This window comes from Mirounga leonina, unplaced genomic scaffold, assembly GCF_011800145.1.
Source record: "Mirounga leonina isolate KUSES-001 unplaced genomic scaffold, KU_Mleo_1.0 Mir_174, whole genome shotgun sequence".
Classification (NCBI taxonomy): Eukaryota; Metazoa; Chordata; class Mammalia; order Carnivora; family Phocidae; genus Mirounga; species Mirounga leonina.
In genome coordinates, this window is record NW_023270451.1 from 58173848 (window position 1) to 58201541 (window position 27694).

Below are 27694 nucleotides of genomic sequence, written 5' to 3' on the forward strand. Positions count from 1 at the left end.
GTACTTGTTTTTCTTTCTTTCTTTTTTTTTTTTTTAAGATTATTTATTTATTTATTTATTAGAGAGTGAGCAGGAGAGAAACAGCATGAGAGGGGAGAGGGTCAGAGGGAGAAGCAGGCTCCCCGCTGAACCGGGAGCCCGATGTGGGACTCAATCCCAGGACCCTGGGATCATGACCTGAGCTGAAGGCAGTCGCTTAACCAACTGAGCCACCCAGGCGCCCTGAGTACTTGTTTTTCTAGCTACTATATTAGAATGATGACCTACTCTCTTTTCTTTTATATGTTCCTACCAAAGTGCTATACATTTTTTTTTTTTTGGTACAGGTGTTTAAAGCTGACTATTCTGTGGCCCTGAATTCACTCTTCTCTTTATTTTCTTTGCCATTAAGGTATATGGTAAAAAAATAGATGGACAGCAAACCATTATTGCATGCATAGAAAGCCATCAGTTCCAAGCAAAAAACTTTTGGTAAGTTAAAATTTTGTATTTTGGGGAATGTTGACATTTACATCTTTTGTAGTCCTTGCTTTATTGGTTGGACCTGTACCTGTTTGTGTATAACTTAAGTGCAGCCTAAACATAAAACTTCAGCCTCTTGATATAAGAAAGGTATTTCCTCCATAATCAGCATAATTATTTAAAGGTAGTGGTAAATCCATCGACACTCAGTGAATAAGAGCGTGGGATTGTATCGAGTGTTTTTAGAGACTTGGAAGCAGGGAACATTTGTGCCTGCGAGCAGACCAGTTGGCAGGCAGGCCCTTATGCACATTCTGAGAAGGGATTGTTCCTGAATGAGACTTAGTATGGGAGAGGAGGACAGAGGTAATTATAAAGGGAAAGAACAATGATTTTTCTGGTGAACTTTGGGGGCTCTGAAATAGGTGTTTTCATGTGGATTGCTCTGTGTTTGGTTGGCCAATGTAAGAAAGTAATGACATATTTTATACAGTGAGGCAGATTACAATCATAATTTCATTTTAATTAAATTATAATTTTGTAATCAAATTCATTGATTATTCCTTATAAAAGTCCAGTCCCCTAAAGCACTAACTTTCCCTATTAATCTTGGACCTTTGACAAGTTGTTGAGTCTTTGTATTTTTAGACAAGACTATTTCTGAGACATCTCCTTTATAAAATTCTGAGTCTGTACAAGACTTTATAAATTCAGAATTGAATGAAATCTTTACCTTTACCCTCTTTTTTTTGTTAATACATGCTAAGATCATCAGAGTAAGTATAGTCATAATATTTGACTTGTTTAGCCAAGTTGGTTGGTTGTGCTCTGGAGGGTAAAGTAAGAGGTATCAGTAACCCCTGTGGACTAATTTGGTTCATGGCCCAAATTGCTCCACTATTTAACCATCTTAGAAATAAATGCAAGGTTACAAGGTTAACTAAGAACATTTGGAGAAATGCAGATCCATTATCACTGAAGGAAAATCAATTCCATATGTAAACATACGCCTTAATGACAAGCTGCAGTTCCCTAAAGATTCTGGTATATAAAGTTACTTTTATGGACTTAATAAAAGTGTAGGTTCTCCATATTAGGCATAAAAACTTGTAGCTGTAACCTACCAATATCCTAAAGAAAGAAATCTATTAATTTATGCAATTTGTGCCAAGATATGTATCATAAAATCAGTCTTGTTGAGACTGTATTAAAGGAAAATTCATGTTACAAAGTTTTACTTTAATATATATTGGAGCTGTTATAGTGAATTTACTGATTAGTTTTCAAAAATAGAATTTATTTGAGCTTTAGCCTGTGTAAAATGAAGATGTTTGTTTTTGAGTTCTCTGTTCTCACTAATTTGCTTCACATATCTGAATTTTTCTCCTAAACTACCACAATGAACATTATATCGTGGGAGTTAAAAGTGACTTCCCCTTTTTAGAAAAGATAAATTCTAAATGACAAAGTGCTAGACATAACATACTACAATAATCTCAGTAAAATCTAAATATTTTGCTACAAAGAAATAGACTTCACCTAAAAATACAGATAGAATAAAAATCAAAAGATATTAGCCATGGATATTTAATAGATTTCACTAGGACATTCTCTTCTTGGTCTCTACTCTTTCCCTAGTGTCTAGCCGTATTGGAGGCTTAATAATGTTTGTTGAATAAACACATCTTTGTAATTACAATGTTAATAGAAGAGAAGGGAAGAATATAAATAAAGGCTAGGACATCTTGACTGTGTACTCCATTGATAAAAGAGTATGACTCAGCATCATTTACCGTAACTATGTAGTAATAATGCCTTTGGAAGGATTTTTTGAGATAGTTCTTAAATTGGTACCAGTACTAGATTTGAAATTCCTTTTTTCTTTTTGTAATCAGTGTTTATATATGCATATTGTCATAATAAATCAGAAATGTGTATGCTTAGAACTTACTAGTGCTCAATACTAATACCTAAATAAAAGGAATAACTTCTTTCGGAATCATGAAATAAAAATAAATAGACCTAGGTTCTTTGTCCAACTGAATGAGCTACTTATGGATAATTTTGAATGTCACTCAAAATCAAGGCATGGTATAAAATTCTCTTTATTTTGTAGATCATTGTTCTAATGGTAGTACTTTTCAAATGTTAAGTGTTAACTTTAGGTATGAGTACTCTCATTCTCTAGATTTTCATGGTTGGGTAGATTGCAAGAATATTACAAGAAACCCAGAAGTAATTTTATAGCAAAGCCAGTATAGTGATCCGATAACTGTGAATTTTTCAGAATCATATGCTATTGTTCAAAAAAACCTAACCAGGTATAAACTTGCCTTTCAGAATGTGTTTAGCATACAAAGAGCCAACAGAGGTAGAAGGAAAGTTGCCATGAAAAGGCCAAAAAAAGGATAAAATTCATTATCTGGGAGACAGAAATGAGTAACAACATACTGGTTGCTTGTTTGTAATGCCACAATTTCCTACCATTAATATGTGTTAATTTGTAATTTTGAGAAGTGAGAGGAGGCGGTACCTTTTATGTGGAAATTTAATCCTAAAACTGGAAAAGAAAAATATTCTGACACTTATAACTCCTTATATAAAGCCTTTCTCTTTCCAGATATCAAAACCTTTAAAATACTGTATTACTACCCATTCTTTTTAAAGTTATTTGGTACTTTGTATTATTCAGTGGATGTCAGACTGCATTGATGGTATTTGTGAAAGCCCTTGGTAATCTGAACATTTGTTCAGTTTATTCTTTTTTTTTAATTGAAGTATACTGAACACACAATGTTACATTAGTTTCAGGTGTATTATATAATGATTTGATAAGTTTGTAGTTACGCTGTGCTCATCACAAGTGTAGCTGCCATCTGTCACCATACAATGTTATTACAGTACTTTTAACTATATTCCCTATTTTTATCCTTTTATCACCTTATTAATTCCATAACTGGAATCCTGTATCTCCCATTCCCCTTCACCTATTTATTCAATTTATTCTTAATTAAAACATAAGTAGTCAGTTGTGAAGAAGTAGCTTAAAATTTTTTTCCAGAAGTGGCTTACATAATTTAGTTTTGAACTGTATTTTAAGCCTTAGCTTTAGAATTCTTTAGTTGCATCCATTGGATAGGTCCTTTCTTATTAATAGGATGAAGATTAAATGTAGTTCATAACTGAACTTAACCCTTTGATTCTTTTAAATATTTCAGTGATTAGGGGCACCTGGGTGGCCCAGTCGTTGAGCGTCTGCCTTTGGCTCAGGTCATGATCCCAGGGTCCTGGGATCTAGCCCCTCATCAGGCTCCCTGCTCGCCGGGAATCCTGCTTCTCCCTCTCCCACTCCCCCTTCTTGTGTTCCCTCTCTCACTGTGTCTCTCTCTGTCAAATAAGTAAAATCTTTAAATACATACATACATAAATATTTCAGTGATTAAAAAATGAGTATCCAGCATCCATCCCCCACACTTTCATACAGTAGCATTGACTTTAAATCTGGAACTTAAAATTTATTCAAATTATTTTCCCTACCTTATTTACAGCTGCTGTTTTTATTTTTAAGGAATGGTCGTTGGAGGTCAGAGTGGAAGTTTACAATCACCCCTTCAACCACTCAGGTGGTTGGCATCTTGAAAATTCAGGTATGAAACAAAAAGAATTTATTTACTGATCTCTAGGTGATTATGAACAGAGAAACAACTAATTCATAAATTTACTTTTTCTCAGTACACAATAACCCTTTCTTTTCTAGATCTTTGTTTTGAGGTATTGGGAAAAACAAGTAGTGTTGATTTCATCTTTCGTCTTTCAAATAACCTTGCACTTCATTCCCTAGTCATCAAAAATATGCAGGGATAGCTTACAGATTCTAAAAACATAGCTAAAATTAGATGCTACCATTTGGTCTGCTCTTTAAACAATTTGTTCATCCAAGCATCCTCTGAGTTTGAGTTGTGCTGTTCTGTCTCCTGAATTGGGTGGAATTGGGTGAGGTATAATATTAATATATGTATGTGTATATAGATGTATAAATATATATTTATTATGTGTGTATTTTAATATATGTAGATATGACATTTATCCTTTAAGTATCTTCTGTACTCACATTTGGTTTCTTATAAGAAACCCACCATAATTGAATTCTTTGACTCATTTAGTGTAAACTCAAATGTTTATATAGAACATTTGATAAATAAGACCAAGTATTTGAATATAAACATTACTAAACAAGTTAAAGACTGACCAGTCTTTTTCTCTCTTGGTTTACTTATTTATTCAGTTTATTTCATTAACTATCATGAAAGATATTTTGCTAAAAGCCATAAAGGAATAAAGATGAATCAGATACAGCTGCTCTATCATTTGACTCCACTATACATTCCTGGTCTTTATCCTATTGCTTTTATGTCTTCTTGTGACTGTCCATTAGGGGCTAGAGAATAGAGGCTAAGAGTGTGGGTTTTGAAAGCAGGCTGTCTGAATTTGAATCCAGCTCTTTATTTGTATGACAATAGGAAGTCATTTAATACTAGCTATTTTTGCTTGTTTCCTCATGAATCTGAAAAAGAAAACAGCAATACAAAGCTCATATGAATGTTTGAAAATTAGTTGATATGGGCAAAATGGTTAGAACAGAGCCAGACATGAAGTGCTTGACGAATGATGACCATTATTGTTGACATTATTCTTTCCTTCAGTTGGGCCTTAGTAGCTTTCACCTGGATAATTTCTAAAATGGTGCCTCTGTTGAGCCAAAGCTTGTTGAGAGCTGGGATTGTCTGTTGTCTGTTGAGAGCTAGGATTATCTGACAGTTCTGTCTTCATCACTTAGCGTGATGCCTAGCATATAATTGTTATTTAATATGTTGACTTTCTGGACCCTTTGCCATCCCATAATCTATTTTTCACATTGCCTTCATCACAAAGATGATTTTTAAAAATTTAAATCTGGATATGTTACTTTCTTACTTAAGACCAATCTCACTTACTAGATAGTCCAGACATATTTACATGGTACACAAGGCCCAAAGTTGACTTGTCTTTACCTGTTTCTCCAGCCACTCTTCCCTCCCCAGTCTCATACACATTTCAGCCATAAGTACCTCCAAGCCTTTCTACAGTATGCTGTTCTCTAAGCTCAGTTGCCTTATCTTCCCTGGTTTAATTGTTGGCATACTTACATTGCTAAACCCAAGTATTGTTGCCTCTTTTCCGAAATCCTTTTTTAATTCTCAGAGAGTCTCAAGACTCTCAGTGTCTCGACACTCTCTGTGTGCTTTGTACATATCTCTTACTGTGTTGTATTGAAAAATAAGGCCAGGGACTCTTTTTAAAAGCTGTGCATCCCTAGAACTTTGTGGTAGCAGGCATGTAATCACTCAGCTAATGTTTATTGAATAAATTCATGTCTAAATTTGAGAAATTAAATGGTGGAAATGCACAAAAGAGGAATGATATTTGGGAGGGAATATGGTGAGCTCAGTTTTGGAAATCTTGAGTTTAGATATCAGTAGAATATCTGTTACGTAGAAATGTCCAGAATCAGGTCAGTGGAGGGCTTGCCTGAGTAATTACAGGAACTGCAAATTAGTCTCCTCACTATGCTGGAGTTTGAAAGGTCAGGAGCTCAGCAGAGAAGTCTAGGTTTAGAGCTAAAATTGGTAGTCATTTGCACTGATGCAATTGTTAAAGCCGTGAAGATCTTGATGATTCCTATAATGTGTGGTTTCTGTAATTTCTTTTTCTAATAGGTTCATTATTATGAAGATGGTAATGTTCAGTTAGTGAGTCATAAAGATATACAAGATTCCCTAACAGTGTCTGTAAGTAATTAATTTCAAAAATTTCAACAACCTAATACTTCTGTAAAGCTAGAACAGTTTTGGAACTAACATTTTAAGTAATATTTGTGCTTCAGATTAAAGTGTTTTGAAATAGGTTAAAGATGGTAAGTTAACTGGAAGTCTGTACGTAACTTTTTAGCAGCTTTATTGGTATAATTCATACTGTTCAGTTCACCCATTTAAAGTATCAAATTCCATGTTTTTCAGTATATTCACAAGACTGTACAATCACCACAATCTAATTTTGAATGTTTTTGTCTTCCAGAAACCCTGTACCTATTAGCAGTCACTCCCCATCCGTCTCCCCCACCAGTCCTTCCCCAAAACCCTCCTCAGCCCTAGGCAACCATGAATTTACCTTATAACTCTATGGATTTGCTTATTCTGGACATTTCATATTAATGGAATAGTATAATACGTGGTCTTTTGAGACTTTTTTTCACTTAGCATAATGTTTTCAATGTTTCTAGTACTTCACTCCTTTTTATTCTGAAATAATACTCCATATACCACATTGCATTTATCCATTTATCAGTTGGATTCGTGTTGTTTTTTTACTTTTTGCTGCTGTGAACTGTTGTGTACTATTTTATTTTTTTTAAGATTTTATTTATTTATTTGACAGAGAGAGGCACAGCGAGAGAGGGAACACAAGCAGGGGGAGTGGGAGAGGGAGAAGCTGGCTTCCTGCGGAGCAGGGAGCCCGATGTGGGGCTCGATCCCAGGACCCTGGGCTCATGACTTGAGCCAAAGGCAGATGCTTAATGACTGAGCCACCCAGGCGCCCCTTGTGTACTATTTTTTGTGTAGACATTTGTTCTCATTTTTCTGTTTTAATTTTTCTTTGGTGACAGTGGAATTGCTGAGTTGTGTATAGTTCTGTATTTAACCTTCTGAAGAACTTCTGCCAGACTGTTTTCAAAGAGGCTGCACCATTTTACATTTCCATCAGTTGTCTATGAGGGCTCCAATTTTTCCATGTCTTCATCAAAACTTATGGCTGTCTTTTTTATTATAGCCATCTTGCTTGGTATAAAGAGGTATCTTATTGTGGTTTTTATTTATATTTTCCTGGTGGATAATGATGTCGAACATCTTTTCATGTATTATTGGTTATTTGTAGATCTTCTTCGAAAAAATGTCTATTCAGATCCTTTGTCTATTTCTTAATTGGTTATTTGTGGTTTTATTGTTGAGTTGTAATTGTTGCTTATATATTTTGACTACAAGTCCTGTATCGGATATAGGATTTGCAAATACTTTCTCCCATTCTATGTGTTGTTTCACTTTCTTGATTGTATCATTTGCAGAACAAGAAATTTTAGTTTGGATGTAGTCCAATTTATTTTTTTGTTGTTGTTACTTTTGCTTTTGGTATATTAATAGAAACCATTGCCTAACCCAAGGTCATGAAGATTTACTCCATGGTTTTTTTCTAAGAATTTTATAGTTTTAGCTTTTAAATTTAGGTCTATGATTCTGTACTCAACTTTTAAACTCTATTGTATTTTCCCCCTTAATCTGGATTATGATTTAATGAAGTTTTTCTGAAGTTCAGCTTTCAAATTCAAGAAACTTTGAACTTAGTTTTATTTCCCCACATAGTTCTCTTCTCACACATTTCTTTCCAGTACATGTGCAGCTATTTCCTTGTGGGATTTTTTTTTTTTTTTGCCCCAGTGATATTAATAATAAAACATTAATAGTCACATTTTATATTTCTCCATAAACATTTGTGTTGTATACCTAAAAGTGCCAATATATTATAAACATCAACTGCTAATATACAAAATTAGCTAACCTACAAATAAAGAAGAGTTAATTTTTAATTTAAGGAAGCATTTGATTTAACATTAAGAAACGTGTGAATGTACAAGGCCAGATGCTACCTAGGAAGAGAAGAGAGCTGGTATTTAAGAAAATGTTTCACTAGCACATAGGTGATTTGTGCCTTTGTGCTAAATAGTACTCTACTTGCAAAATTTGCCAGTAAAAGAAACTAATGTCTGGTTTTCCATTAGACACTGTATTTGGTATTGTTCTATATCATGTGCATACATGTAACATTATTTGCATAACTTATCTTTTTTAGTTTGACACTGAGCAAAGATTCTTTCTAAAAGACAGTTGTCTACAAAATTACAGACTGTGGAGTTGTTGAGAGGTGGTCATAGTAATTAAACTTGACCAATATACCTTTTGTGCTGCTTTTTAGAAATGAATTTTTTACTTTATTTTACAGGGTTTTCTCTTTTTTAACTGTTTTTGGACAGAAAAAAATGCACATGTTATAGAAATATAAATACATATGTGTAAATATATAAAACATATAAAGTAAGATACTAGAGAATTTTACATTAACACTGTTTTATGAAAAAGTCTAAATTTCTGGTAACTTTTTTACTGTTAGGAAAAAAGCAAAGAAACCCATATATTGGAATGTTAAAATTTTTCCAGAAAATATTTAAACACTACAGTAAATTCACCTTAAACTGTAAAATAAGCTTTTCCGGGGCACCTGGGTGAGTTAGTCGTTAAGCGTTTGCCTTTGGCTCAGGTCAGAATCCCAGGGTCCTGGGATCGAGCCCCGCATCGGGCTCCCTGCTCGGCAGGAAGCCTGCTTCTCCCTCTCCCGCTCCCCCTGCTCCCCATCCTCTCTCGCTATATCTCTCTCTGTCAAATAAATAAAATCTTAAATAATAAAATAAAATAAGCTTTTCCTAATGTTTTTAAAATGTATTATTATGGTGGTAAATACTGTTGAGTACATATTTAATAATACTTAGATACAGTCATTAATTAGAAATTTATGACTAATTTCTTACCTGTAAGCAGATTGTCGAATTCATGTTAAGTATTACTATTGAGTTTTTCATTAATACGTATTATTAAGATTTCGCTTTCCTTAAACAGTGAAACCAGGCTCATTCTGTAGACTTTTAAAATATTTTTGCGTAGTTCCCCTTGGACTTAGAGTAATTGATCTTACAGTATTTTCACTTTGTCATAATTTCTATTTGTTATTTATTAAACTAGTAAAGCATTGTCTATACATATATTGACACACCTATTTAAAAATAATAGTGGTGTACACAAAAGTAGACTCAGAATGTATTAAAGACCTAAATGTGAAGCCTGAAACCATAAAAACCCTAGAAGAGAACACAGTAATTTTTTTGACCTTGGCATTAGGAACATTTTTGAAAGTATGTCTCCTAAGGCAAAAATAAACTATTGGGACTACATCAGATAAAAAGCTTTTGTACTTCAGTGAAGGAAATGATCAACAAAGCAAAAAGGCAGCCTATTGAATGGCAGAAGATACTTGCAAATGATATATTTGATTAGGAGTTAATATCCAAAATATATAAAGAACTTAGAACTGAACCACCTACTGGGTGGTTCAGTTAAGCCTCTGCCTTCAGTTCAGGTCATGATCCCAGGATCCTGGGATCGAGTCCCACATCAGGCTCCTTGCCCAGTGGGGACCCTGCTTCTCCCTCTCCCTCTGTCTGCCGCTCCCCCTACTTGTGCTCCCTCTCTCTGTCAAATAAATAAATAAAATCTTAAAAAAAACAAAACAAAACTTAGAGAACTCAACACCCAAAAAATAGTCCGATTAAAAAATGGGCCAAGGACCTGAATTAGACATCTTTTTTTTAAAGATTTTCTGTATTTGAGAGAGAGAGTGAGAGAGAGAGAGAGCACAAGACGGGGGAGCGGGAGAGGGAGAAGCAGACTCCCTGCTGAGCAGGGAGCCCGATGCGGGACTCGATCCCGGGACTCTAGGATCGTGACCTGAGCCGAAGGCAGTCGCTTAACCAACTGAGCCACGCAGGCGCCCAGACATCTTTTTTAAGGAAGACATACAGATAGCCAACAGACACATGAAGAGATGCTCAACATCACTAATCATCAGGGAAATGCAAATCAGTACCACAATGATAAATCACCTTTCACCCGTCAGGACGGCTAAAATCAAAAAGACAAGAAATAATTAGTGTTGGCAAGGATGTGGAGGAAAAGGAACCCTCATGCAGTGTTCGTAGGAATGCAAACTAGTGTAGCCACTGTGGAAGACTGTATGGAAGTTCCTCAAAAAATTAAAAATAGAAATACCATATGATTCAATAATTCCACTGCTGGATGTTTACCCAAAGAGAATGAAAACACTGATTGGAAAAGATATAGGAATGTTTATTGCAACATTATTTACAATAAACAAGATACGGAAGCAACCTAAGTATCCACCAATAGACGAATGGATAAGGAAGGTGGGGGGGTGTACATACACACAATTGTGTATATACAGTTATACACACACAGTGGAATATTACACAGCCATAAAAAGATGAGATTGTGCTATGTGCAACAACATTGTTGGACCTAGAGGGTATTAAGCCAAGTGAAGTAAGTCAGACGGAGAAAGTCAAATACCATATGATTTCGCTCATCTGTGGAATTCAGAAAAAAAAAAATGAAAAAACAAAAAGTAGATATAAATATAGAGAACAAACTGATGGTTGCCAGAGGGAGTGGGGGTGGGGGAAGAGGCAAAATGGTGAAGTGAAGTGGGAAATACAGGCTTCTAGTTAAGGAATGAGTTAGGGAGTAAAAGGCACAGAATAAGAAATATAATCAATGATACTATAATAGCATTGTGTGTGGTGACAGATGGTAGCTACACTTGGGAGCATAGCATAATGCATAAACTTGTTAAATCAGCATGTTGTACAGCTGAAACTACTGTAACTTTGTGAATTATACTCAAATTTTAAAAAATGGAAAACTTGAAAGAAATGGTGTAGTTTTAAATTACTATTTACTTTTGGTTTTGTTTTTCATTCAGAATGAGGTGCAAACAGCAAAAGAATTTATAAAGATTGTAGAAGCTGCAGAAAATGAATACCAGGTATGTTTTTAAAAAATACTACATGATTTATATTTGCTTTAAATAATGGCACTGAAATTTTAATTTGTCATGAGGCTGAATTTTTTTCATTTGTTTCACTATAATAAAACATAGTCCTTTTTGTTTTATTTGTTGTTTTTAAATCAGTGGCAAAATTATGAAAATGTGGCCAAAACTCAGTTTTAGCCAATTATAATTTCTGAGTGTTAGTCACAATATGCCAAGATTTTAAATGGTTATTTTGTTCTTAATTGGAAATTTTAATTTATGAAGTATTTCCTCAAGTATTTAGATTATGTGTAATCAAGTATTTAGATTATGTGTAATCTGAAGTAGATCTTACTTCACTATATATTCTTACTTTTTACATTTTTTATCAGCTTCTAAACTATACTCTTGAACTTACACATTTAATTTGTGGATTAGCCATATTTCTCCTTGCAGACAATAATTTATAAAATTGTTCTGAGTGAAATAGAAAAATAGATCCAAAATGAGAATACACAAATATTAAATCTAATTTGCAGTTTCATTTCATTAAATTTAATTATTCAAATGATTATAGACTTTTTCTTTTAGGGGCGCCTGGCTGGCTAAGTCAGTAGAGCATGTGACTCTTGAACTGATGACTGTGAAATCAAGACCTGAGCCAAGAGCAAGAGTTGGACGCTTAACTGACTGAGCCACCCAGGTGGCCCTCTTTTAGCTGCTTTTAAAGAGTTTTTAAAACCACATTAGGGTTTTTATTTGACTTTTTTTTTTTTTTACTTTTTTAAAAACTGAAATAGGCTGCTTAAATAAAGGTTTTTCTAAAACATCTGTGTGCTTTATAAATTGTTCTGTTCCTTTTATTTCTTTAAACTTTTAACTACTATTTTTCATAGACTGCCATCAGTGAGAATTATCAGACAATGTCGGATACTACTTTCAAAGCCTTACGTCGACAGTTGCCAGTTACACGCACGAAGATTGATTGGAACAAGATCCTTAGCTACAAGATTGGCAAAGAGATGCAGAATGCATAAGATGAACATTGCATGACCAGATCATTTTAATGTCTTTGCGTTTAAAAAAAAAAAATCATTGCAAAAATATTCAGAACTGTCGAGCTACCCAGTCAGATGGGCTGTTGCCATTTAAAATCACTGTAATTAGTTTGGTTAGAGCACAAAGCTTAGCTAATCAACCATTATTTTTCATTTCTTTTGTTCAAAGGGGATTGAAAATCAGTTTAGTTTAAATGTCTTTTACTTTGTTATACCTTTCTTTCTTAAAATTAAGAGATGATTCCTCTAGTGTAATGTTAAAAGTTTTTGAAATGTTTCAAAAATATTTTACTTACCCGTAACCCTAAAATTGTTGTCTTTGGTTTATGAAGTGGGTAATTTTTGATATTTGCCCAGTTCTTTTTAATGGGGTCAATAATGGACATTCTAGTTTAAGGTGGTTGATGGATTTAGCCATATATGCTGCTAAAGAAATTGTCTACCTTTTCCCCCTCACCTCTTCCATTTATGTAAGATTGAGATTAGAGGGAAAGCATTTTCTATATCAGTTGTGTTTGAATCTTTCAAGACGGTTATTTAGCTAGCTTAGTGTTTAACTAAACTTTTTTAAAACAAGGCCAAGGTTTAATGCTGTTTGGAGATTCTGAAATTAAATGAAAATACTTATTTCAGAAATGCATTTAATGCTTTTTTCTTGTGACAGTTACGCAGATTAGCTTGAACTCCATATGTCCCTGAGTTATTTTTATCATAAAGCCACAAATGTATTATAACAAGGCAAATTGTAATATATATAATCCTGAACTCATGACCATGTCTCAGTTTATTTCTTTTCTTGGATTGAAAAGTACTAAAATTCAATGTGACATTAAAATGAAAATTTTCCTATTTATTTGAGTAGAATATCACTTATCAGTGAGTCATATACTATTTTAAAATACTTTCTTTGGATATTGTGATTCTTAACTGGTTGTAAATTAGAAAAGCTGGGAGTACATATGGTGTGCATTACAGTCTAAATTTTTCCATCTTCCTATGCATCATAAGCATGTTTGTAATATTTTAAAATACACATTTAATGATGCTACAGGAATTTCAAACCTGTGGTGAATGTTAGAATTTACTATAGAGAGTGGGGTGGGTTTATGGTTTCATTCAATCGAGTATTGCTTATTATACTCCAGTGGAATCCCTTCCTCACATACTCTTGCAGATGTCTGGGCCTGGAAGTGTTTTTTTAAAACACCACTTTTATTATGTACAATAAAATATTTCATTAGCTTGAATTTGTATAGAATTTAAAAGTTTTCTCAATGAAAGCATGCTATTTAATTTCTTTTTAAAAATCAAAGGTGGGCTTTGAAAACATGGAGAATTTAATAGGAAATTTGATAGTTTGGGTTAAATCGTTTTCTTTAATTTGGTTAAAACATTTTTTTCTGATTTTGCCATATTGGGATTTCTGAAGAAAATGAATTAGCAATGTTAATTATTCTTCCCTTCTTTTAAAAGAGATTTTCAAAAGTCTTATGATTCTAAACTAAATACTAGGTGAATCTTTCTTTAATTGGCTAGCTGGTTATATCATTTGGACTGTCATGGGTTTTTATCCCCTAAAGGTCAGTTACTTTGGCTGTTTTATGGCCTAGAAGGCAGTCGTGAAAATACATGCATTTGTCTTTAAGGTGATGACTTGAGGGTGAAGTATGGAGGCAAGGGTAAAATCAGAGAACAGTTAGGAGGCTAGTGCAGTAATCTAGTTGAGAACAAATGCTGGCTTGGTCTGAGGTGGTAGCTATAGGGCTGTAGAGGTAGTGAGTTCTGGATATGTGTTAAAGGTAAAAATCAAAAAGATGCCAAAATGTGGTTGTGGAATATGAGATAGGGAAATGGCAGAGACATTTTGGGGTTGAGAAATTGGGGGAAGGGCTGGTCAGGAGCTCAGTGTTCAATTTCAAGGGAAAATACCAAGTAGCAGTTAGATACTGGAGACAGGAGGTAGAGGGGTCCTCTGGGCTGGAAGAACAGGAGAGTGAATGACAGGGTTTGGTAGCCAGGCAAAATGAAGGCTAACTCAAGGTTATTGATTTAAAGTGAGACCAGCGAGTATGACTCTCTTAAGCATGTGTAGAGCTACATGGATGCAGGCATAGAGTTAGATGAATTTAACCAAGGTTGTGGTTTTGCCAAGAGAGGCTGACTGACCATGGGAAGAGGGGGCAAGCTTGTAATGACAGCCTGTGGAACTTAAGCTAGGAAAGCGGGGGAAATGAAGCCAGGAGGGGAGCAGAATAGTGAAAATGTGGCACAATCAGTGGATTATAGGTATGGTTAGAGTTGGGGTACTAGAAGGGAATGATCTGGTAGTGTAGGAAATGGTGGTTAGGGTGATGTGTTTAAAACTGAGATTTTGAGGAGGAGTTACACTTATTTGTAATGACATTAGGATCAAGGGAGTGACTGAGGTAGGATGGGAGGAGTTCAAGCAGCTGTGAAGCCTGGGATCTCCGTGGGGTATTGAAATCAAGAATTAACAGTGGAAGTAAGTATTCTGACATGAGTGCTATTTTTCGAGACTACGCCTAGATATAACACATTTTTATGAGTTAAGTAAATAATATGGTACAGATATTCATGAGGCTTTTCTTCATTTGGGATTTTGGAAATTAAAATGGGAACAGGAGCATTTTGAAGGTATTCTGGAAGTTCTGGTTCATTAAAAATGTTCTTAAGTGAAAATCATAGGAAAGTAAAGACAACTATAGGTAATTCCATAGCATTTGGGTGGCCCTTTCTGTCGTTAAAATCATTTTTTACTTAATCACACCAAAAGCTTTGGAATGATGCAAGATCCTTTGAAAAGGTCTTCCATACTGTTAATCATTTTGTGCCTTTGCCAGTTAGTGGGTATAAAATATAAAGGCATAATTTGCCAGCAGTTAACCCAAGTGTTTTGTAATGCATGTGTGTTGTGAAACATCCTGAGAAGAATGTGCATTTCTTTACATTTCCCTAGGATAGATTACTTAAAAGCAGCATCACGATGTACTTGCTATTCCTAAGTTGTAGTATTTTTGTCCTTGAAACTGAAAAAATTTTAAAGTCATGACTTGGTATAATAGGCATCTTCACATTTGATACTCTTGAGTATTATGCAAAAGCTTTATTGTAGGATTGGCCAGTGGTGCCAGCTATTGGAGAATATTCAAAATACTCAATTAAAATTAAAATAACCAGTGAAACTTTTAAGGTCTAATTGGTATTAGAAATTAATTTCAGATCATTTAAGATTAATCACACTGTGTTCAGAGAACCATTCTAGGCATTATAGAGTCAGGAAAACAGAAAATTATTTCTTGAAGTCATCTATAAAGTAGTCATGGTCTATAGCAGTGTTCTCTAAACTTTTTTTACATCACAAACTATATGGAAAGTGATGATATTTGTAAGGCATTCTGGGAGGAATGGATTAGGCTGCTTGCCAACTGCGCTAAGGCTTGAGGGGACCTTGGTACACCTTGAGCCTATTTATTAGGAAGGTAGGCTACAGGTAACATAAAGAGCATTTACAAGATAAACTTCAATCCTAACTGATCTAAGGTAGCTTTTAAAGAAATGGCCAGCTAAGGAAGTTTTCCTGGAAAGGATGAGTGCAAACTCTACTTTAGCACACTAATATTTTTTGTTAAGTATGTACATAACTGGTAGGCAGGAAATCCTCTTGCATCTTAATGAAACATCAGAATACAGCTAATAGGTTTTTTGTATAGTTTCCTGATATGTTGTGGGTCAGGTAGCATTATCCAGTTGAAAACTAAATGACACTGTTGTTTTTATACATATCACAGTATAAAATGAAGTCAGCAGGGGAAGGGTAAAATTAAAAATGTGTTCTTATAAAACTAGAATATGGCTAATAAGATATTAGAACATTTTATCCCTAGTTTTGGTATAATCTAAGAAAATTGTGGTAGTTTAGTGGCAGTTTTAGCATAGTGTTAAAAACTGTCAATTTCTTATTCTTGTGTAGTAGGACTGTAACGGAGAACAAAGATTTTTTTCATGCAAACTGGCTAGAGAATACACATATCACAGTTACTAAATCAGCCACTCATTCTCACAACGAATCTTCACTACATGAAGTTAAAGCTCTGATTAATAGAAGACCGTTAAGGAAACAAAGTTGGTTGGTATGTCTTGGAGATGATTTATTGGGGAAATTTGTGAAATGCCCAGCTTTTAAACCAAATAAATATTGAAGGAGTAAAAGGATACCCCCAGAAATCATGACTAAACAGTAAAAATCACTGTCTTTCTCTTTGGCTTCAAGTTTTGTGCTGCTAGCTTGCTAATTTAGCAGAATCTGAATGAACACTGATGCAGATCTCTTCCAGATTTTGACTTGAAAATGAGGGCTTGCCTCTTGTTTCCCAAAGGAATGCGAAAGAGAAATACCAGGGAGCCACGGATCTCTTAGGTATAAGTTAGACACGTAGGTGAGACTTAACTTCTTCAGAATGCCCAGGAAAATACAGGAGATGCAGTGTTCCAGGGTGCTGAAAGTATCTCAAATGTAGAAAAAGCTAAATTTAATTTTTTTTTTAAATATTTTATTTATTTATTTGAGACAGAGAGAATGAGAGACAGAGAGCATGAGAGGGAGGAGGGTCAGAGGGAGAAGCAGACTCCCTGCCGAGCAGGGAGCCCGATGCGGGACTCGATCCCGGGACTCCAGGATCATGACCTGAGCCAAAGGCAGTCGCTTAACCAACTGAGCCACCCAGGCACCCGAAAAAGCTAAATTTAATTAAAATTTTTTTTGAAAAGGAAAATTCTATTGTGCACTCATTTCCCCCTTATTTGGGGGCTTTGCAAAGGAGAAAGGGAAAAAAAAAAGGAAATGGCAGAGACTTGTATTGGGAAAACCTTAGGTCGGTCTAAATAAGCAACAGATTAATACAGATACTGTGGCTTGTTGATACTAGGGTAGCATACAGCTTTTAAAAACTCGAGCTGGAGTTTCATATAGCAGCGTAGTATAAATGTTGAGAGAAAAGAGCAAGTTGCAGAAAGGTAAGTATAGTTTTGAGTAAGTTTAAAAACTTCTAAAACTACAGTGTATGTATAAAACAGTACAGAAATCAGGATAGTGTGTGTGGGGGGGAAGACGGGAATGGGATGGGCGAACAGTATAGAGGGACTCAATTGTAACTAAGAATTTCTTTTGTAAACTAGATGATAGGTATGTGTGGTATTTTGTAACTTAAATATACAACTTACGCCAATTTGGAACTCTGTATGAGAGGAAATATGTACAAAATTGACCCAGGTGAAGGGTAGTAAAAATGGCAAAGGTCATAACCACAGGATAAATTGAATAGGAAGTTTACTCATACCTCTTTAAGAAGTCATTAGACCCGTATTGTTTTATAGTGAATTTTATTAGACTCTCCATATTCAGATCATTTCTGTAACAGACATCATTCTGGGTGTTGGAAAGAGATGGAAATACATTTCATGAGCCTGGCATATCTAACATTAAATAAGAAAAGTGCACTCAAAAACTATTGATGAAACCTCCCTATAAACTAACATTAATAACCAAAGTATATTACATTATGACCAAATACGATTTAATTTCTTGTTAACAAATCTAGTGATGTAGTTCATTACATTAGCATATTAAAGGAAAGAAACCCAGTCCTCTCAGTAAAATATTTCATAAGATGTTATACTCAATACTGATTTTATTTTTTAAAGCTTTTATTTGACAGAGACAGAAAAAGAGCAGGAACACAAGCAGGGGGAGTGGGAGAGGGAGAAGCAGGCTTCCTGCCAAGCAGGGAGCCCGATGTGGGACTCGATCCCAGGACCCTGGGATCATGACCTGAGCCGAAGGCAGATGCTTAACGACTGAGCCACCCAGGCACCCTCAATACTGATTTTAAAGACAGCATCTCAGACCAATGGGGTAAAGATGAATTACTCGGTAAGTGTGCTGGGACAAGAGGGTAGCCAGCTGGAAAAAATAAATTTGGATCCATACCTCATACCTCATACCAAGTTAAACTTGAATCAAAGATATAATGGTATAAAAGTTCTTGAAATCATGCTAACAACTTCTAAGTAATTTCAGAATAATAGTATTAGAAGATGTTTCTAAGACAAACCCCATAATCCATAACAATGAAAATATATTTGGGTTCATAAAAATCAAGATTTTGTGGATGGCTTAAAATACTCAAAGTTGAAAGACAAACCACCCATAGGAGAAAACATACTTGCCACTTAGTTGACAAATGGTTAATTTTCCTAATGTCTAATAAGTACTCACAACATGATAATTGAGTCCAGTAGATAGTTGAAAAGCAGATCCTATGAAGCTGGAGTCCTTGACACAATCTTGGACTGCCTAATCGGACTTTGAGAAGTAAATAAATTTGTATCTTATTTAAGTCACTGCTGTCTTGGGATTTTTAAAAAAAATTCTGCTGCTCATTCTACACACAATTTGATACCAGAAGTGGGGTCCTACAAGTAACAAAACCTAAAAGGTGGCATTTACTAAAGGCAACGTACATCACCCGGTTCTACTGACATTCAAATACAGTGCAATGCACAAACTGCACTCTGATGCATTTATCACCTCTGCCCAAAAGGCCAATGACATCCTTGTGACAATCAAGGATAACCCCCTAGAGGAAAGGAATATTGCTCCACTGGCTAGGAGTATTCAGTAGGGCACAAATATTGCAAGCTAGAAAGCTGGTGATCTTGTTAGGCCATGACAAAGCAAGTTCTTGCCTCAAATACCTTGGAAAGTAGAATGATGGCTTTATTTATTTATTTTTTTTTATTTATTGGAGAGGGGAGGGGCAGGGGGAGAGAAACTTAAGCAGGCTCAACGCCCAGCACAGAGCCCGACGCAAGGCTCAATCTCCCAACTCTTGAGACCATGACCTGAGCAGAGATCAAGAGTCGGACCCTTAACCAACTGAGCCCCTCAGGCACCCGACATGGCTTTAATAAGGAAGATGATGGAGTGGGCGCCTGGGTGGCTCAGTTGGTTAACTGACTGCCTTTGGCTCAGGTCATGATCCTGGAGTCCCAGGATCGAGTCCCACATTGGGCTCCCCACTCAGTGGGGAGTCTGCTTCTCCCTGACCCTTCCCCTCTCTTGCTCTCTCATTCTCTCTCTCAAATAAATAAAATCTTTAAAAAAAAAAAAAGATGATGGTGAAGATTCAGAATGGTGACCTATACCCTCAGGCTAAAGGTAATCTCCAAACTGAGATGGAAGGAAATGGTTAACAGTGAACTTAATCCCTCCTCCTGTCTGAGATGCTTGAGAGGAACCCAGATGAGTTCTTGGGACATCAGATCTTGCAAGGATTGTCATGTACTAATTATTGATCCAGAAGTGTTCCCAAGCCCACTGAAACTGCCAGGATCATTCATTCTCTCACTTGTAATGTTTAGACTGCAGGTCCAGAGTGATACCATCAGCAGAGATGAGAATAAGGGTATTGCCTTCCCACCCAAGCCCATTGTTTCAGAAGGTATATTCGTTTTTTATTTGTACGGGATTATAACAAAGGTGACCTCTAAAAACAATGCAAATTCATTATCTCAGTTTCCATGGGTCAGGAGTCCAGTCACATGTTAACTGGGTCCTCTGTTCAGGGTCTCCTCCAGCTGCAATCTCACCTGAGACTTGGGCTTTTCTTCCAAGCTCATGTTGGCAGAATTCAGTTCCTTGTGAATTGAATTTAGGAATGGAGTGATTATGTAATTTATTACCCAAACCAGAGTAATTTTGAGAGAGAAAGGGGAGCTTTAATGTTTACATTGATAACAGGTATAAACAAGTACTATTCTAGGCAGACTGCTCTGTGTGGTCGCCCTAATCAACTACAGTGAGGTTTTTTGTTTTTTTTTTTAAGATTTTATTTATTTATTTGAGACAGAGAGAATGAGAAAGAGAGAGCACATGAGAGGGAGGAGGGTCAGAGGCAGAAGCAGGCTCCCCACCGAGCAGGGAGCCCGATGCGGGACTCGATCCAGGGACTCCAGGATCATGACCTGAGCCGAAGGCAGTCGCTTAACCAACTGAGCCACCCAGGCGCCCTACAGTGAGCTTTGAAAGCTGCATAGCTCCAGTTGTAACTGGGAAGGGTAATGGAACATGAAGAACCTTCCTGGGAGGAATGGACAAGGAGTTCTTCCCAAAGAGCAGAATCAGGGCTGCCTCATGGGCTAACCAAAGAACTCACATTATTGCCTGAGTAGGGACACCTTGAAATTACTGCAGAGTGGTATCTGATAAGCAATGATGATATGTAATTTGACTTTGTTATGTTTTTGAATTGTGGTTATTCTGTCCCTACAACTCCATTCTGTAGTGGGGTAGTGGGTGTGTTGGAGTGACTAACATCTTTTAATTTATGGTTGCTGGACGATGAGACACATTTGTTCCTGAGGAGGAAAACTACATACCCAGATGTTTTGGACTTTGAGCTGACTGCAGTAAAAAGGTAGGTATTTGGGGTTATCTCCTTAGGGAGGGTGGGATGATACTATGTAGGCTAAGAAGGGTGTGTTCACACAGGTCAAAGGGGTAAGCGGGCAGAATTGCTAGTTGCCCCCAGTCTCCATTTTTAGCTGTTCATCTCCTCTTGCAGAATAAAGACTACATTTCCCAGCTTCCCTTAGAGCCACGTAACTAAATTCTGGCTAATTGGATAAGGAAGTGTCACAGGGTAACTTCTGGGAACTTCCCGAGGGGTTCAAACCTCTGTGTATCCTTCTTTTCCTCTTCCTGCTGCCTGAAACTTGGATGCCACCGTCTTGTGCATCAGGTTCAGGCACACATGATATATGAACCCTATCCCTCACACTTGGGAGCACCATACCAGCTTGGACCATCTACCTGGATTTTTACCTGAGAAATAAATCTATCTTGTTTAAGCCACTGCTAATTTGTTTCTTGTCACCTGCAACACCTAATCCTAAAAAATGGAGCTCCACCTCTTATCCCATCTGATATTAAATAATAATAATATAATAATAATAATAATATAATTCCAGATGGGCTAAAAATTTAGCCAAACCAAATGGTGAATGTTTTGGAACTAATAATCTTAAATTAGAGGAAGCCTTTCTAAAACAAAACAAGAAACAGACAAAACCGAGAAGTCATAAAGGAAAAGACTGACAGATTTCTCTTTTCAAAACATCTAACATTTTTGGCCACCGTTAGCAGTGGTTACAAGTATTTTTATCTCCATCTGCCCTTTATCTTTTAATTCCATGTGGCATCTTTTGCAGTCAGAAATACTATCACTATGTGGTGTCTCACTGAACATTTCAAAATTCTGTTTGAAAGGGAAAGCAGTTCGTATTTCTGAGCATATGTTTTGAGTGGGATGTTTGAAATTTTCACCAGTGCAGTGGTTAAAGTAGCAGTTCCAGAGAGAAACCAGCAGGTGTCACTGTTCTCATTTTAAGCCAATGGTAGTTGGAGAAGATGCAAAAGGCAGAAATGAGGCCACTTTGTGTGGCTGTTTCTGACTATGTGGAGCACCTGGACTTGTCCTGAGTTGGCTGTTCCTCAGCAGAAGGACACTGCTGGTTCTGGGAAGAAACTTTTCAGTTAGCATTTGGGGAAAAGGCCCTTATGATGTGGAAATGTTTAGCAATAAGTTAGGGTATTGCCCACTAATGCTTCTAGAAAAGTTTGAATATTTCAAGCCAAGAGTACAGCATTTCTTAACTGTGTTTGGAAGTCAAGGACTCATTTGAAAATCTCAAGAAAGCTATGATCCTTCTCAGAAAAATGCATGTGTGTCTGCACATCTCTTTTTCTCTCTCAACATACACGTACTTCAAATAATTTAAGGGAGTCCATGGTCTTTATAATCTAGTGTTTCCTGATCTGAGTAATGTTCTGACATATTTTATAGGAAAAAACAGTTTTGCAGAACCCCGCTATTGGGGTTATTTTTTGAAATCATGACTCGCTTATTTACCAAACTTTTCTCCAGCTCTTCCCAGTGCCAGACACTGTTGTAGGTACTTGGCAATGCAGCAGTGAATTAGAAGGTAAAAGCCCTTACTCGCTAGGGGAGAGAGGGGCACTAAGCAAGTAGACAAGAAAATGCCAGATAGTGTAAGCATATAAAGAAAACAAAAGGGGAGGGCGCCTGGGTGGCTTAGTTGGCTAAGCAACTGCCTTCAGCTCAGGTCAGGATCCCGGAGTCCTGGGATCAAGTGCCGCATCGAGCTCCTTGCTCAGCGGGTGTCCCTCTGACCCTCCCCCCTCTCATGCTCTTTCTCTCTCAAATAAATAAATAAAATCTTAAAAAAAAAGGGGGGGGGGAGGACTTTCTGAAGAGATGGCATGTAAATGAAGATAAGAAAGGAGAGGTCAAAACACCCGGGTGTGAGTCTTCCCAGCAAGGGAGCAGCTCCTGCAAGGGCCCCTGGATGGGCATGAGCTTGGCTGGATTGCTGGAGCCAGTGGTGTTCTCCTCAGTTCTTCCCTTTCTCACGTCCTCATATCCAGTCGACAGCAAGCCCTGTCAATTTAGTTATAAGATACATCTAAGTCAGTCCACTTCTGTTCCCAGTGTCACTGCCCTAGTACAAACTACCTAGACCGTGGAAACAACCTAACTGGTTTTCTACTTCTACTCTTACATAGTCAAAGATCATACAGCTAGTTATAATTCAGCTGGAATTCAAATCCAGGGAGTCTTAACCCAGAACTTATGCTTTTAACTTTCTTCCCCATAAGAAAAGATCCAACACAACAAAGATAGTGTATAAGTGGTAAAAGAGAGATGTGGACAACACATTCGGGTGAGTTCCGGGGAAAGAAGATCACTGTTTCAGAGAAGCAAGGAAAGGATTTGTAGGCCAGTGAGATTATGTTTCTATCAGGATGATAGTGAAGACTAACTTTAACCCTAATTAGGTAAATGTTATCTACTTCCCCCCCCAAATAATTCCATTTATTATTCCAGTTATTATATTTTGTATTTTGTCAGTAAAAGAAATTGTGGAAATTTGTTTTCTTTCCTCAGTTATAAGTACTTGTAAAATACCTTCTAGTTTATGTCTTTGCCTGCAAAGCCTAAAATATTTACTATCTGGTTTTTTACAAAAAAGTTTGAGGAACCCCAGTTTATACCATAAAGATATTCATTTTATTTAAGAAGTCCAGATGTAAGTGATTCAAGGGTTAGTTCAGAAACTCAATGATGTCATCAAGGACTCAATCTTTTTCTTTTCTTTTCTCATTTTTTCCCTCCACCAATTGTAGCATGTTACATTTTTGTTGTTTGTTTCTTTCTTTGATCTTCTCATGGTCACAAAATGGCTGCTTCAGCTCCAACCCTTGCAGCTGGTAAGGAGAAAGAAGCTTAGACTGTGCATTTAGAGAGCAGAGACATCTCAGCAGGTGTGGAGTAGATGCGGACATTTTGTGACCACAATTTTTATGTGAGACAAAGAAACCCCCTCTTTGGTTAAAACACAATTATTTAAATTTTCTGTTTTATCAGATGGACACAATCTTAATGAAAACAAATCTGAGTCCCCAGCTCCTAAAATAGAGGGTTCTCAGTAATCATTTGTAGAATGAGTGAATGAAATGCACATGCAGCCCTAAATCTTGTGGCAATAGATGGTCTGAAGATAGTAATGAGTGCAGAACCACAGAACAGCATGACTCCAGAGACCCATTCACTTCACAGTCTTTGTACACAGCTCTCCTGGAACTTGAATCAGCACAGTGTAGACACTGCCGCAGGAATTGTGCAACGTGGGACATTATTCAGATCATCCTAACTGCATATACATCAGTTTTCATGATCTTCATGTAAGTGAAAAGCATAATTCAAAATTCCTTGCAAAAGTTATTTAAAAACTTGTTGATCTCCAAGATATGCTACTTTGAGGGATAACGTCCAGAAGAACAATGTGGCCCTGAGATTTTCAGTCCCAGAGAGGTGGCCACATAATGCTTGAAAGGTAGGTGCCTCCTTCTAGCACATTTTATGGGTAGCCAATGGGCTTTATTTGCTATTAACTAGTTATATAACTTCAAGAGACATAAAAAAGGGGCTCCTGGGTGGCTCAGTCATTAAGCGTCTGCCTTCGGCTCAGGTCAAGTTCCCAGGGTCCTGGGATCAAGCCCTGCATCAGGCTCCCTGCTCGGCAGGAAGCCTGCTTCTCCCTCTCCCACTCCCCCTGCTTGTGTTCCCTCTCTTGCTGTGTCTCTCTCTGTCAAATAAATAAAATCTTAAAAAAAAAAAAATAGAGACAGAAAAAAAAAAAGCTAATGTTCCCAGGGACCATAAAATTAAAAAATTTTTTGAGATACCAGTAAGAAAACTGAATTTGGAATCAAAATACAGATATTTGAATCCCAGTTCCTAGACTTACTTAATGTGTGACTTAGAGCAAGCCTCTTAACCTCTGTGAGACTTTATTTTCTAATTCATAAAATATTAATGCTGTTGGTTTAGAAAGAGCTCAAAATCTTCACAACTCTCTTCATAGCTAAGGAAAAGAATCACAAAGAGCCCTGTGGGAATACCATTCTAGGGGACAGAGCTTTTAGGGCCAACTCTGATCATTTGGCAATTGTTTTTCTGGAGCATCATGTTGAGAAGGATTCTGAGATGGAATCCAGATTCAGTAGGAAGAAGTACTGTGATCAATTAACAATATCTGCCTATGAGGACATAAGAGAGTAGCTATGCATATAGCGAGGTATTTGCTACCCCAAATGGGGTAGCAGCAGAAATCCATAGAAAGCTTTTAATTAGTTAAGTGACATAAATCCGGGCACAGTATGGGATGGAATGGGATGGAATGGAATGGAACAGAATGGAGAGCAAAAAAGAGAACCATAGACTGGCTAACTGGACCACTAAAGAATCCACCTTTTCACACAGCCCTCTTAAGCTACTTGGAGTCATCAGCCTTCTCTTATAGTTGTTTGTGCATATTATCTTTTCATTTTAGACTATAAATGCCTTGTTCTGGGACATTGGATAGAGTTGATGTTTGTTGGATGAATGAGTGAATGAATGAATGAATGAATGAGTGAACAAATATACAGCTTTCCTGCTTCTCTCTGTATGACCTTGAACAGGTCATTACTGTAACTACATCAACTATAATTTGATACGTTCTCAACAGCTTACAGAGCACATTCACCTCCGTTAGCTCACAGAGGGAAAAAAATGCCTACATGTGCTTCTCTCCTTACTAAACGTTCAGCAACTTCCAAGCTAGAAGCCCGCACAGTTTAGGACAAGATGGAACTACACTCTTCTTTCAGCCACAGGGTACCTACCAATTAGCACAACCTATTTTTTCACTCATAAAGCCCTATTCATCGACAGTATAACATAAAACTATTTTCGAATTCTAAACTTGGCCTACAAGTGTACAGTTTATTTTTATTAGGTACTCTTTAAAAGCAACTCTTTCCACCCCCTCAGGGCACCTATGAAAGTATACAAGCAGCAGGCTGGTATATAAGGCGTTCAGCAAGTTAAACCATTTATCTTATGGGGGTAAGTGAAAGAAATGAGGGGATTCTCTTTAAAAATGATTAAGGTGTGTGGAAAGACTCTGTATCATGATTGTTGTTTATTTTCTCCCCTTTGCTTTCGTCATTCTGCAGCCCGCCTGTCCTAAGATGTAAGCTCCACAAGGCCCAAGGTCTTAGTTTTGTTTGCCAGTGTAGCCCATGCACCTAGAATGTTGACCGGCACTCGATAAACCCTTCATAATGAAGGAACAAACTGGAACACAAGGCAGCTAAATTGCATGGTGTAGAGGCAGCAATCTGTAAAGGATTGTTGTTGAAAGTATAAGAATAGATCATTTCATCTATAAAACACGAACACTTTCTCTTGTAAGTTATGAAGTATATAAAATTATTCCTAGAAACATTTTCACGAAATTATCCATACTATAAGGCTCACTTACATTCACCCTTACTTATCCCTTTGCTGAATTGCCTCTTTTTATTTCTGTTCCTTCTACCTGTATGCCCTTCCTGCAAGTGCAAATTCTACCCAGACCTTAAGGCCTGACCCAAGAGCTATCCCTTCCAAAAAAGCCTTCTGCAAACTAATTTCTCTCTCTTTCTTTTTTTTTTGAGTCCTTATAATGCCTGCTTTGTACTTCTCTTAAAAGAAAAACAAAGACTCATTCTATTATAAACCTTATTATAGTTATTTTAGGGATATTTATTTATGTACTTACTTATTTTTTAATTCCCTCAGTGGCCGCCACCCAGGTGCCCTGGCGCCATTCTCCTGCCTGCGCAGTCTCCAGCACCACGTGCCGCACAGGAAGGGGGGCCGCCTGGCCCTCAGAGGCTGCTAGGGGTGGACCTGGGTTTTCAGACCCAGACAACCTGGATGAGCCCACTGAGGAGGTCAAGGAGGTTGAGGAGGTCGAGGTGTCATTGGAGGCAATGTTCCCAGGAGCCATTGCACAGGCAAATGCAGACACAGACACAGAGGGAGGCGGCTGGCCCCCTCTCCCCAGGTACGAGCTGGGGACATTTTAATAAACTGTGAATCTATTTACCCTCACACTTGAAACAACAAAATGGATAGAACATATGGAACAACAATTTTTAAGACATGGGCCATGAGGCAGTGAAGGATAGTTATTCCTAAGGGCTGAGAAACAAATGAAGTGAACCTACAATTGTCCCAACCCATTGTCTTCAGAGAGTTTTCAGGCTAAAGTACCTGGAGGGGAGACTGAGGCAGAGCCTGACAGACACCCTGCACTGACGAGACATTGCTGAAAGTCTGGGGAGACAAGGCAGCTGGAATTCACCAGAAAGAGTGCTGGGAAGGAGAGAGCTGCACAGAGAGAATCCTGGAGATCTGTAGAGGCACCTCCACCAATATCCAGCAGAGGACCAACCAGTGCAGGTGTAAGGAAATACTCAGTGCTGGAGAGATAACCACCCTAAACTAAGGGTTAGAGAAACGAGGACCCAGTGTTGACACAGGGCTAGAAGATTGCCTGTTCCCCTCAGCCAAACTGGAAGACCTCATAATTCACAGAGCATTGGGTAGATTACTCAGAAGAGCCTCTCCCCAGTAGCAGGAAATAATTAACCCTCAACTGAGCATAGCTCTGATTCCTTTTAACAAATCTTAGAAGCAAGACCCAAGAGGATCAAACTGTTTTCAAGCAGCTTAACTGTATCCAAGAGCAAAGCTCAAGAATACAAAAATAGCCAGCACCAAATAAGGTAAAATTCACAGTGTCTAACATCCAGTAAAAACTTACCAGGCATGCAAAGAAACAGAAAAATATGACCAGCAATGAGGATTAAAATCAATCAATAAAGGCAGACCTGAAACTGACCCATATGTTAGGAAAGCAAAGAAGGACTTTAAAATAATTGTTACAACTCC

The 27694-nt window shown here is 37.1% G+C and overlaps 1 protein-coding gene across 2 annotated transcripts in view; it reads left to right on the plus strand.

The window, feature by feature from the left end:
- Nucleotides 1-13122, plus strand: part of CAPZA2 (capping actin protein of muscle Z-line subunit alpha 2) — a gene marked incomplete at its 5' end in the record, with an annotated part of 56188 nt that extends 43066 nt beyond the window's left edge. Inside the window, 5 exon segments of one of the 2 annotated variants that reach the window (XM_035020975.1) lie at nt 392-471; nt 4031-4109; nt 6219-6290; nt 11161-11223; nt 12108-13122. In XM_035020975.1, coding sequence (XP_034876866.1) covers nt 392-471; nt 4031-4109; nt 6219-6290; nt 11161-11223; nt 12108-12248 — 435 coding nt within the window. 2 annotated transcript variants of the gene reach the window in all.
- Nucleotides 13123-27694: the final 14572 nt, after the last annotated feature.